Source organism: Sminthopsis crassicaudata, chromosome 2 (assembly GCF_048593235.1).
Source record: "Sminthopsis crassicaudata isolate SCR6 chromosome 2, ASM4859323v1, whole genome shotgun sequence".
Classification (NCBI taxonomy): domain Eukaryota; kingdom Metazoa; phylum Chordata; class Mammalia; order Dasyuromorphia; family Dasyuridae; genus Sminthopsis; species Sminthopsis crassicaudata.
This window is the reverse complement of record NC_133618.1, coordinates 55,879,758-55,892,468: the sequence shown is the minus strand read 5'-3', so window position 1 is coordinate 55,892,468 and position 12,711 is coordinate 55,879,758. Positions and strand designations below refer to the sequence as shown.

Sequence of the window (12,711 nt, the reverse complement as noted above, 5' to 3'; positions counted from 1 at the left end):
GCTGATTGTCCAGAACCTGCATGTATGCTTTCTCGCCTGGGATTAGTTAGATGACTTGGCCTGACTCTCCCAGACACTGGATGACAACATCACCTTCTTTCTCCATCTCCCTCTGGACTCACTCTCACTAGGACACCCAAAGGTGAAGCCATTACAATGGAGTCCATCTAGCTTGTTGTATTGCAAAGAGGCGATCAGGAGGCTTAACCTCCATTAGAACCCAGTTGCCATTTTTGGTCTTGCCAAGATCCAATGATTAGCAGTTTGACTGGGGGTTGGAGAGGTTCCTTCTACTGGTTTATAGAAAGTTGGCTACAGTATTCTACAATAGGGAAATGCTGACATGAGAGCTTTTCGTGGTGTTACTGCTTCTGTATTGGGGGACACCATGAGGGAAAAGTTGGGCCTCTAGAAGCTGATTTATGGCTGTTAGAGTCAGAAGAATCTTGTGGCAAAGGGATAAATGGGAGAGGAATGGAAAGATCCCTTACTAGGCTTTGGCAACTGCTTTGCAACCTACAGCAATTGACATTTATTCTTTAAGCCTCATTTTTCCATTCTGTAAAATGGGGACTTTGGGGTAATCTCTGCAATCCCTCTAACTTCTATTATTCCAAAGACACTCCAGACTGGCTTAAGGAGTAGCTCCCCCAGGTGAGTGTTTGCAGGGAGGACAGGCCAATTTCAATTTCTGAAAAGGGATTTTAGTGCTTGGCTTGCATGGCATGAGCAGGCTGATGTCTCCTGCTTAAGATCACTCTTCCTAGCTGAACTGCCCGACACGCTGAGCTCTTTGATGTCCCCCAACCACTACTTGAGTGGTTAGTATGATGTAGTAGAAAAAGCTGCCATTCTGAAAGTGAGGAAGTTTGTGTTTGAATCCCAGCTCTGCCAGTGGCAAGCTGTATGACCTTAGGGCAAGATACTTCCCTTCACCAAACCTCAGCTTCCTCATTTCTCTAATGAGGAAGACTCGGGTCTGAGTCTTAGAGGTAAGCTTGTATGACCACGGGCATGTCATTGGCCTGAAGAAGCAACTGGACTAATACTGCCTGTATGAACCCTTCCAGCTGTATGATGCTATTACCCATTACCGGGGTCCCAGCAAAGAGAGGCAATGGCTGATTTCTTTTTTTTTTTTTAGCATAGCTTTTGCATACTGGACCACTGGAGTAGGGGGAGGGTGGTCATGGGAGTGGGGTAAAGCAGAGTAAAGCTTAGGGTGATTTTAACCTTTTGGGGTAAGTCTGGGAGAAGAAAAGGGGTGGGGAAGTACCCTGAAATTTCACTGCAGGCTATTTGGGAGAAAAAATATTGTGTTATGTTAGAAATAATGTTGAGGAAAAGTTTTATAATTAAGGGCAAGTGGGGCTTTTCTCTATCAGGAAAGAAGTTTATTTTAAATATCCTGTATCTTCCTATTTCTCTTACTCCTCCTTTTTCTTTCTCTCCCTTCTTCCTTTTTTTTCTTTCCCTTTCCTTCTCCCTTTTTATTTCCCCTTTCTTTCCCCTTCTCTTCTGTCTCTGTATCTTTTTTCTTCTCTCTTTGTCTTTTCTCTCTCCCTCTGCCTCTATGTGTCTTTCTGTCCTTCTCTTTCTATCTCTTCTGTCCTTTCTCTGTCTCTCTCTGTCTTTTCTCTGTGTCTATAATAATTCATTCTTTTACTTGTTCTCTTTTTCCATCCATTTATCTTGCATGATCTTAACATGTGCCCTTTGTTGACCCTGTTTCTGCTGCCACTCCAGAGGGAATGCTGGAGAGGAAGAAGAAAAGAGGTGTGTGTCCCCCGGGTCTTTGTTCCATTTGATAGTAACTTCTGATCCACTTTAACTTCCTTTTCAGGGCAAAACTAAGGGGTGGGATGTGGGGCGGGGGAGGAAATGTACAATTTTAGCTGTTGTGGTCCTAACAGGCCCAAGTGGAGGTCAGGAGGTTGTTTCCTGTAGTAGAGGTGTTACCTGGGGAGTTCAGGACAGTGCAAACAGATGGTGTCTGCTAATCACTCATATTCAGCAAGTCTTACTTTGTGGGAAGCCCTGGGCATGGAGGAGTTGAAGATGGCCACAAGTGTGAGGCACATAGCCCTCTACCAACTGCCCAAGTCCTATATAAAGGTTCTCCCCAGCCAAATATCCTTTAAATCAGGGAACCCAATTCTCTTCACATTCTGTGAGATGTGGCCCCTGAACTAGATGGAGAAAGGGAGGATGGAATCATAAATCTTAACCCAATGATAACAGGATTTATCAAATGTCTATTGTTTTCAGAGCCCAGTGCTAGACACTAAGAAGGTCTATATGCAAGTGTAGACAAGACACAATAGATGCATGTTGTATTATTTTCTGTGGTATCCCCCATGCCCCTTTATAGACACCCTACTTCCCTCATATGATGACTCTAAATTTGTCTTGAATAAATCAGTTTTCATCAGAGCTCCTTTTTGGAATGGTCAGCTCCTCCTGCAGCAAGCCATATTTATTTCTTGCCCAATTCCACAGCTGCCACTTACTAACGGGTATAAATTGGGGCAAGTCTAATCTCTTATTTCTTTCCTGGGTATTTGTTCATTTCTAAAATCAAGGACAGGGATGTGATTATTTGGAAGTTCTCATCCAGTTCTATTATTTTATTTTTTTCTTCTAAGTTTCTGTGATCCTGTATCCTTGATTCTGTCTCTTTGGCTTTTTGACTGGTAGTGATACACCTTTGGGGACGTGATTTTGATTTTAAGCTAATTGACTCAATTTAACCTGATCTTTATAGTATATCATGATTATTAAAGATGGGGAAGATCATTTTAGTTTTGAGGGGTTAAATTAAGGTACCAAGGTCTGGGAACTTTTCAAGCTTGTAAGGAGTTTGAATTTATTAAACTTCTGATCTATCTACAAAGACAAAAAAAAAATACCTTCCTAGAACTTACATTTTGTTCCATTGGGACTGGGCTGGCCTTGGGTGAGTGGTGTAAGTCTATAGAAATTAGAAAATAGTTTCAGGATAATTGACAATCTAGAAGGCATCCAAACTGAATCTCTGAATTTGCCTCTTTTAATTAAGCATAATTAAGCTTTAAATCTTTCTAATCCCCCATTTCCTCATTCTTCCTCATCTATTAATTAGATTAAATGACAGAAAAAGATTTCTTCTAAAAATTAATAATTAAAAATTATCCCTTTATGACTCTTTCTTGGTATTTAGAAAATAGCTGCCAGGAAAGGAAAGTTGTTGTTCAAAGACAAGTTCAGGTTCATTTTACAGATTTAGAAACTTAGGAGCAGAAGAAATGTTTCTTCCCTTCTCAGATCCTTCCTTCTCCCAGTCTCTTTTAATCAGGGAAGCCTTTCACATGGTATTTGAGCATTCTAATGATAATGCACCTGACAGTATGTACATACATGTACATATGTGTGTGTCCGTACATACACACACACACACACACAGAGTGTGTTTTTATCAATGTAGAAAAACAATTCCTTTGACCATTCATTAAGCTGAAGCATTCTCTTCCCCTTTGAGGGGAAAAAATGAATTTGTCCTCTTTCCTTATCCATTTTGTCAATTCCTCATGGGATTTTCATAGAGGGAATGAAATGCAATCATCACTGTCCTCCCTGAGACAAGTTCTGTTCTGGTCCTGATCCAGTGGGCCTCATTTTACAGATTACCACTGTTGCTGAAAAGCTGGCTTTTAAATTGAATTTCTATAAATCAAATAATTTCTCCTTCCTCTACAAAATTAGCAGTGTTCTGCAAGAGAAAATGATTTTTGGCTCTAGGGCAAAACTGAAATCATGCTTTGTACAGGAAATATTTTTTAAATTGTATTTTTGAAGGGAGATGATGATTTTTCTGGTTGGGCAGCTATATTATAGTGGAAAGAGTAGCAGAGTCAAAAGATCCAGGCATGGCCATATGACCTGGGTTGCCTAATGAATCCCTCTATGCCTCAGTTTCCTGATCTGTAAAATGTGTTTGGCCATATGAATTTAATGATTCCTTCTGTCACTAACTCCCAAAATCGTAGTATTAGAACTTGGAAAATGTAAGAAGTTGAGGCTTGAGATTCCAACAGGGAGATTCTTTTTCTTTTTGAAATATCAAATTTTTAGTATTTCTAAATGGATTGTTCCATTTTCAAAGTGTGATTTAGGTTTTGAATGCATAGTATAGGTGAAGTAGATGGAATACTGGAATCAGACTTGGACTAGGAGCAGAGTCTAGCATTTGGTGAGCTGTGAGACTATGGGCTGGATACTTCAGTTACCAAAGGTTCTGTTTCTCTGTAAAAATGGGCATAATGATATCCTAGTTGACAGTAATTGACAATTATTATAAAGAATAGAGAGATCTCTTTAGAAATGTGTAGTATGGCTAAGATCATGTATGGTACACATTAACCCTCTGACTCTTTTCATAAGTCTGATGACCAGACACTGGTAAAGTTAGCATTTTTTGTTTTTATTTTTAATTCAACCTAATAGTATTTTGTTTGTTTTCTCAAATACATGCGAAGATAGTTTTCAGAATTCACCTTTGCAAAACTTTCCCTCTTCCCTTCCTGCCCAATATTACAAGCAATCTGATATAAGTTAAACATGCATAATTTTTTTTTAAATTTTAATTTCAGCTTTTCAGTATGGTCAGTTGATTGAACCTTGAGTAAAGACACCTTTATTACTTTATATTGCTGAAAAAGCAAATTATTTTTTATAATGGCCTGTCTAGGGATTAAAGTTAAGGGGATGGTATTTAGTGTCAGCTCTCTGCTGAGGGACTCTAAACAAGAGTAATATAATTCTCATAAATAACGTAATGCATCCTGTTTAGAGAAGTTTTTTGACTTTTGGAAAGACATCAGGAGATACCCCTCTCCTATGCTCATTAGCTATGTAATCCTGACCAAATCATTTTATTTTTCTGAGTCTCAGCTTACTAATCTGAAAAATGGGGATAAAAATCCTTGTCAGGATAGGTAATAGGGTGCTTTGAGGTGCATCTTCAAAGGATGTCTCTAGAAATTTAAAATTGGTATTACTATTAGTTAGTAGTTATTATTCAGCCATTTGTTAGCAAGTTCCACACTTATACCTTCCCCCAAGACTGTATGTCTCTATTTCTATACTTTCTGCCCATCCTCATATTCAACATTGTTAAGCCTTATGTAACAGAGTATCCAAGCACTTCATTCACTGGATACTGCCCTCTCCTCAGAGCATTCATTTTCCTGTTGCTTGCATTCCTTCTCCATGGCCCCTATTTCTTCAGACTATTTTTTCTTTTTTCCTTTTATATTGATCTTAGCTCCTGACTAATCCATCAAGAACTTTATTTTTCTAGAGTAAATAATGTGTTAAAACGCACTCTTCCTTCAAGCCTGCCCCCTGGTTCTCATTAATGCAGCAGCCCTCCCTGGAAGCCCTTAATTCCTTGATTCTGACACTTCGTGCTTTTCATTCATTAAGACAAATGAATAAAGCCCAGGAAGCCTGGAGCCACATTTCCATCTGGCATTATTAAGTTCTGATAGACAAAGGGAGGCAATGTTACAAGAAAAAAGATACATAGGCTATGTAACTCCATAGGGCAGTAGATAGAAGTTTGGACTTGGGGTAGGGAGGACTCAAGTTCAAATGCTATAAATGCCATACTTTATTATGTGACTCTGGATAATCTGGCTGCCTCAGTTTCCACATCTGTACAATGAAGATAGTAATAGCACAGGAGATAATAAAAATTGTTATAAAAATAACACAGAGTTGTTGTGAGAATCATATGTGAAAGAGCTATATAAATCCCAGCCATTATTATTGAATTTTTCAAGAACATTGAATTTTTCAAGTGAGATCAGTCTACTCTTTACCATCAATTAGATCTTGAGTAGCAGTTAGGAGTTGGAGGATATTTGTTCATTAGTTCCTTAACAAGCTTAATCTCTCTCAGCCTCTGTTTTTACATTTGTAAATATTACACCATCCACTATCTAGGTGAGGGAAAACATTTTATAATCTACGGCACCACAGAGGTGGTGACCCAGTGTTCCCTTTACCTCTATATAGAGGGATTCTTGGGAGAACATGCTTGGTTTCTGCTCTCATCTCCTTCCTCCACCTCTCCCAACCTTGAATACTCTTTTTCTGGAGAACATATAAAGAGGAATTGTAAAGATATGAGAGAGAATGTCACTTGGAACCTCAAAAATCGAGGGTGTATCTTATAAAAGCACATAGGAACTTCGTCAGTTGGGGTTTTCAGCACATTATCCTCTTTTAGGATCTTAAACGGGTCTTCAGGCTACGTTAGACTAACATTTTCTAATGGCTTTAGAATAAAGAATGTTTTGTTTGACTTCTTTGGAGTTAGAAGGAAGGAGATAAAAGCAGAGGACAAATATTTGAAAAATTGATTGGGTGTGGATTGGAGTCCAGCCATCCAGAGGAGGATATAGCCAGAAGCCAAAACTAGAAAAAAATGACCTTTTCTTAGATCAAAGGAAGATCATAGGCAATCAGGATATCCCTGTCTATAGTTTAGGACAGCCCCTAGTTTTCCAACAGGAGTTTTCCAACTTTTCCGAAGTTTGGTGTAATACAGGCTCTATGTCTCTCTATGAATCCTCCTAGACAGGAGGCAACATTTATTATATGAGGAAACCAGTAAATATTCACAAATCCAGGATCTAGGAACCCATAACAGTTTCCACCCCAATTGGCTTGCCCTATGTGTCCTTAAGCACGTTTTTTTCCTCTGTTTCCCCATCTATGAACTAGAGAAATCACCAACTTGTCTTCTCCTAATTCATGGGTTAATGGGAGAGAAGAGATGAAATAATATATGCTAATTTTGTTGTTGCTATAAATCATGCTAGCGAGGACCGTGGATTAGCCTTGGAACTGGGAAGACTTCTGATACATACTAGCTTTGTGGACCCAAGCAGTTCATTTTATCTCTCCAAGAGATTTTATGTCTGTAAATTTTAAAGTAACAGCCAATGATGGAAGACATTGGTAAAATAACAAGTCACTGTTACATTTGTATTTAGATGCTGTGTATTTTGTAAATTTAGTAGTAGTTTCCCATGCAAATTTGCTCAATGCAAAATGAAAAGATCTCCCATGGAAAGAACTATTTGGTGCAGGGGATGATGGGCTAGGTGTAATTTCTGTGAATATTATTGGGGCTGTGGTTGGGTCCATGGGTTAAGTTCTCCAAAAACCTGCTCTCTTGTTGCCTCCTGTGCTTGCAGGGAGAAGTGGTGTCACATGACCCAAGAGGAACGGGCTGACAGTCTTCGATTCAATGAGAACATTACCTTTGGGCAGCTTGGGTAAGAGCTTGGGCAAACAATTGGTTGGTAAGCATATATAAAGCACCGACTATGTGCTAGGTACCATGCTATGTACTGGAGATACAAAGAAAGATAGAAAGCAGTCCCTGCTCTTAAGGAACTTGTAATATAATGGGAAAACTCACTTAACTTCCTGAAAAATCTATTCCAGTTCTTATTTCTAGGATTTAGTTTTCAAGACCATGTCCTTCAACTGGATAACCTTGAGAGGTGACATAAGGGAGTTCATATCCTGCCATGGACATTTACTGGCTGTGAGATCTAGCTCTGTCATCTTTAAAATGAGTGGGTTAGATTTGATGGTCCAGACCAATGATCCTCTTAACTTATTGTATACTACATGGATCTGTCATTTTATTACTGTAGGGGACAGAATTAACTTTCCTGATGCTAATCACAATCCCTCCTTATTTCAGTGGATTGTATTAATCACTGCACTCCTTTCCCAATCATAATTCACTGGCTAAGTCTCTGGTGATGAGTGTTTCTAACTCTAATTAAGCTAGCTTTTAAATAGCTTAGATTGAAGACAGAACAATCTTTAATATCATCAGTATTTAGCATAGTGCCCTGCACACAGTTGGTGTTTAATACATGTTTACTGATTGATTGAAAAAGGTAGGCTTCAAGGCCTGTCCAACTTGACAGAAACTGCTAGAATAGCCATTCCCTTTGAGGGATACCAGAAAATGATGGAGGAAGTAGAAATAGGAGTATTCTGGGAATACTTCATTTCCTGTGTTAATGAAGGACCTTCTATAGATGGAATTTTAAAAAGGAGCAATGTGGTCTTCTGAAAAAGGGCTTTATCTATCCATGGACAAAGGTGGTTCAATCTTCTGCTTCTCATTGGAGAAAGGTATAAATAATGGTGTAGGTAGGAATCCCAATGGGTATAATGTGTGATTTCCTTCCTCCAGCACATTTACTCACAACATGTTGGCTTTTGGACTGAGCAAGAAGCTGTGCAATGACTTTCTGAAGAAGCAGGCGGTGATTGGCAATCTGGATGAAGGTGAGGGGGCAAGTTTGTGAATGAGCTCTACTACTGCTGAGAATTTTATATATATATGAAAGTATAATATAAAGAAGTATAGAGAATTAAGGGGGGAAGTAGACAGGGACAAAGCAAAAGAATTCATGAAAAAATATTCCTTGGTTTTCCAGAAAACTTGACTAATGGGGTTGTGTTAGTTTTTGTTTTCTTTTGAGCTGCTCCGACTTCATCTTTTGGGGAGTCACATTTCTAGCTAGTGAGATTTCTTTCCCTGCAAGAAAACTTGTTCTTTTAATAGTTCCCACCCTCAATATGAAGTCTTTCTTGATTCCCATTAATTGTCCATTTTTCCAAACTAGCTTGAGTTGTTACTCCCTTGTTTTTATATATTTTTATATATTTTTCTTATCTCTTCCATGTTTATTATTCTTAACTCCTTAGCTCCTAACACAAGCATTTTAATTTTAATTAATTTTAATTTAACTTTAACCTCCCTTGTGACCTAATGCTACTAATCTGCTCGCCTATTGTATACAGAGCACTAGACTGAAAACTAAGGAAGGTGGAATTTATATGGTTTGTCTATATTCTCAAGGAGCTTCCAGTCTAGAAGTCACATAATACTGTAGGTTCAATGCTTAGTAACTAGATCTTAGACCTCTATATCACTGTGTCAAGTTCAAATAGAAACCTAGGCCACTAAACCATAAAAAGGCTCCCTGAAGGCCCATATGACTTTGTTATGAAATGTAAATAATGTCTATATTTTATTTATTTTGTTAAATATTTCCCAATTTTATTTTAATCTGGCATGCAATAGGAGTGGTGGAGATCTCATTTAACAAGTACCAGAAAGTCTTTCACCCACTGACCTACACTTGCCAAAATATATTCTTGTACTTATCATATATCTCCATACCCATCCCAGTCATAAAAAGTCTTTCTTTCTTTGGGACCAATTTCCTTATCTGAAAAATGTAAGGTGGGATTCCAGTTTTAATAATCTACATCGGAAGATCCTTTCTACAACATTCTAGAATCCTTCAGCCACACAGACAAGTTGGAAATTTTTACCTATCCTTACGAGAACCATGATGAAAAAAATCTCTTTGATTAGCAGAATAAGGGAAGAATCAATACAATATTGAAAAAGTGAGAATAATATTTTTATTTCATTTGAAAAACCTTTTATTATTTAAAATTTTATTTCTCCCCACAATTAAATGTAAAACAACTTAATTTAACACTTGTTTTTAAAAAAAAGTTTTAAAGTTCCAGATTATCCCTCTCTTCCCACCTCATTGAGAAGGCACATTTGAAGCCATACAAAACATCTCCTTAAGTTTTGATCTATGTTTTGAAAGAAAACATAGCTCTTCCCCATCTACCCCTTCCCCTAAAAAAACCATGAAAGAAAGTTAAAAAAAGAAAAAGCAAATCTCAATCTATAATGTTCTAAGAAACTGTGGCAACACTACCCATTTTCTGGTTGGAGAACTTCTGTGATTCTAATGAAGATGATTATTAATTTAACTCTTCAGGCATTAAGCCTGAAGGCTTAATCCCAGGACCTTAATTATTTAATAACCAAAAAACACCTTAAGTATCTATCCCGAATATACTGAACATCATCTTAATGTTCTTGTTTTCCTAGTGAGCCCCCACCTCCATACTCTCTCTCTGTTTCTCTCTGAGATTTGTACGTAAGTTGACATTTCCTCTGTGAAATATTCTTTCTTCCAGAGCAATACAAGCTGCTGAGTGACCATATTGAGCAAATGACTATGGAGTAGCTCTGACGAGGACCAAATCTGCAGCATCTACTGAGGGAGGAGTACAGGTGGAAGTCTCCTCCCCAAACACCCAGGACCAACAACCAGCTCTTAGCACCATTGCAATTAACCTGCATGACTGTCAGCCATACTTAGAGCCCCGATCTGCCAGTAGACATAGGAGTGAAGAAAAACTCTTTGTCCTTTCCCCTTGCCATGTCCTCTCTTGTGTGTGTTCTACACACACCAGAAACACTCCTCAGTTTCTATGGTGAAAGCAGAATTGATGAGCTATCTTTACAGACCCAAGCATCCCCTCTAAAAAGTGAAGACCTTTAAAGAAAAGGAGGGGAGGACTATTTGCAAGGGCAAGTCATGGGGCAACATCCCTTACTGCCACAGGGTCCTGAAGGACTCTTGCTAGTTGCTGGCGATGAGATTTTGGGGGAGGGGGTAGCATCATTGGACCAATAAAGCTGAATGCTGGGAACTGGGGGGTAAGGGAGTGGATTTGGTGGGAATGTAATGCATGCATGTCCATGTAGCTGTAAGATTATAGAATGTTGTAGAAAGGATCTCCCAATGTAGATTATTAAAACTGGAACTTTCCTTTGAGATCTAATCCAAGCTCACCTTTTTCAGATAAGGGAATTGGTCCCAGAGAAAGTGAATGACTTGTTTATATAAGTTGATTTAGGAATCAGAGGAGCTGAGCCCTGGTCTTTTGGTCTTTAAGTTGTACCTCAGTGTCTCTTATATAAAGATAAATCTGTGATCTACAGGTTTGGGTTATTGCAGCTCTGACCCCCACTAACATGAATGACTACATTCCATAAGTTAGCTTTGGAGGGCTAGCACCCTTTACTACAGGCCTGAGATGTCAATTCTCTCCCAACCAGGCAGGTGACCTTATTCCAAATTGTGGCTATCTTTAATAGCTGGACTTCTCACTGAAGTCTTACCTAGGAGGAGGGAAGCATTGAGCTGCAGTAGACCTCCCCTTTGCTTGTTCCTTCTCCTCCCCTTTGAATGAAGTTGAGGAAGTCACAAGAAGAAAGGACAATCTCCAATTTTGCAGAAATAAGGGCAGAAAATTTTCCTTCCTGACTACAGGAAGGATTGAACCTGAGGCTATCATTAGGGGAGAATTATAGTTAGATGTGTGAATGAGGCAGTGCTCTGGAGACACAGTAGGATTTATGTGGACTTATTTGCGATGAATCCTATCAACACAGATGTGTCTGTGCCAGACTGCCTTGGAAGCTTTCAGGGTCAGTGATTCTCTTTTCTTTTGTATATGACATATTGAGGGCAGCTTTGGGCTGCTTGCTTTGAAGGAGTTGCAAAAGAAGAGGTCTGTTTGTTCTTCTGGTACCCAGAGCTGCTGCCCTTCCTGAAATCAAACATCAATGCAATTTTCCTTGTTGGGCACAATCTCCTTTCCCCCATTCCCCTCATATATAATATCATATATTTATATATGTACATAGAGTATCAAACAGTTCAGTGTTACATTAATCTCCGTATGAGATGGTTAAAGGACAAGCAACTTATGGTGGAACTTGGCCAAATTTGGGGAGGGAGACCCCCTCCAAGAGGACTCCATGGAGCAAAGCTTTGTATCTGAGCCAGTGTGTATGTGGAATAGGTTCTTAAATTGTGATCCTGATTATTGTGGATGTTTAATGTTTTTCTTTTTCCTTCCAATATTCCAGTTATTACTTACAAAGCAGCCTATGGAGAAAGTCAGAAGCCCTTGTTGGCACATAAATGAAGTGTGTTTTTCCATATCACTGAGCCACAGGCTCACTATAGTTGGGAGAGGGAAGGAAGAGAGTATTTAATGGAGATCTCTGCCTTTCCTGCTTGTTCATCTTCCTTGCTTATCACCTCAAGCACCTTGAATCATTTCCTTCAATTCTCTGCAAATGCTAGTGAGTTCTGTATTTCTTGGAAGCTTTGGCTTCCGGTTTCCACCAGAAGCACCAGATTAGACTAAGGTACATGACATATTCTTATTTTTAAAGTCATTTAAGTCATATCTTAAGGTTTAAGCTCCCCTGAATCATGTTCTGTGCTCCTTGGGTAAATGTTTCTAGTGACAACTGGTTACAAAACTAGTTATCCTCCTCCCCACTTCAAGGTAGGGTTTTCTATAGCAATTAAGGAAATTAAGAAAGATCTGGGTCCTTTTCTCCTTTCCTTTTCCAGTTTATCCTTCCTATTAACATTTCCCTGTACAGTACCGTTGATAAACACTTCCATCAAACCAGCCACTTTATCCCCTGGATACCTCCCATGAATGTCGTGAACAAATGACACTTCTAAAAATGACCATAGTCCATGGCCAGATGAGTCCAAAACAAATAGCACAGAGTGAATAAGCAATAAATAGGATGTATCTTTTGGGCATTCAGTGACCCTAAGAAAGGGACATGCCGATCTGAATGTATTTGTATGATTGGTCACCTCCACAAATGATGGGGGTTTGAAGTACTTCATTTTTCTTTTTCAGTAATCCCACAATTTAGAAAGCCATGTATGATATTTTTGAGCCAGCTTCATTGTTGGGCCCATGATGGGCACAAGTGCCTAT

The 12,711-nt window shown here is 38.9% G+C and overlaps 1 protein-coding gene across 7 annotated transcripts in view; it reads left to right on the top strand.

Moving 5' to 3' along the window:
- KIAA0513 (KIAA0513 ortholog) overlaps window positions 1-10,734 on the top strand; it is a 51,588-nt gene extending 40,854 nt beyond the window's left edge. For 5 of the 7 annotated variants that reach the window (XM_074286312.1, XM_074286309.1, XM_074286310.1 and 2 more), the window contains 4 exons: window positions 1,747-1,776; window positions 7,245-7,325; window positions 8,267-8,361; window positions 10,087-10,734. In XM_074286312.1, the coding sequence (XP_074142413.1) occupies window positions 1,747-1,776; window positions 7,245-7,325; window positions 8,267-8,361; window positions 10,087-10,136 (256 nt within the window). In that variant the 3' untranslated portion in view covers window positions 10,137-10,734. The remainder of the gene's footprint in view (window positions 1-1,746; window positions 1,777-7,244; window positions 7,326-8,266; window positions 8,362-10,086) is intronic. The other 2 variants (XM_074286315.1, XM_074286314.1) reach the window with 1 other exon arrangement.
- The last annotated feature ends 1,977 nt before the right edge of the window (window positions 10,735-12,711 follow it).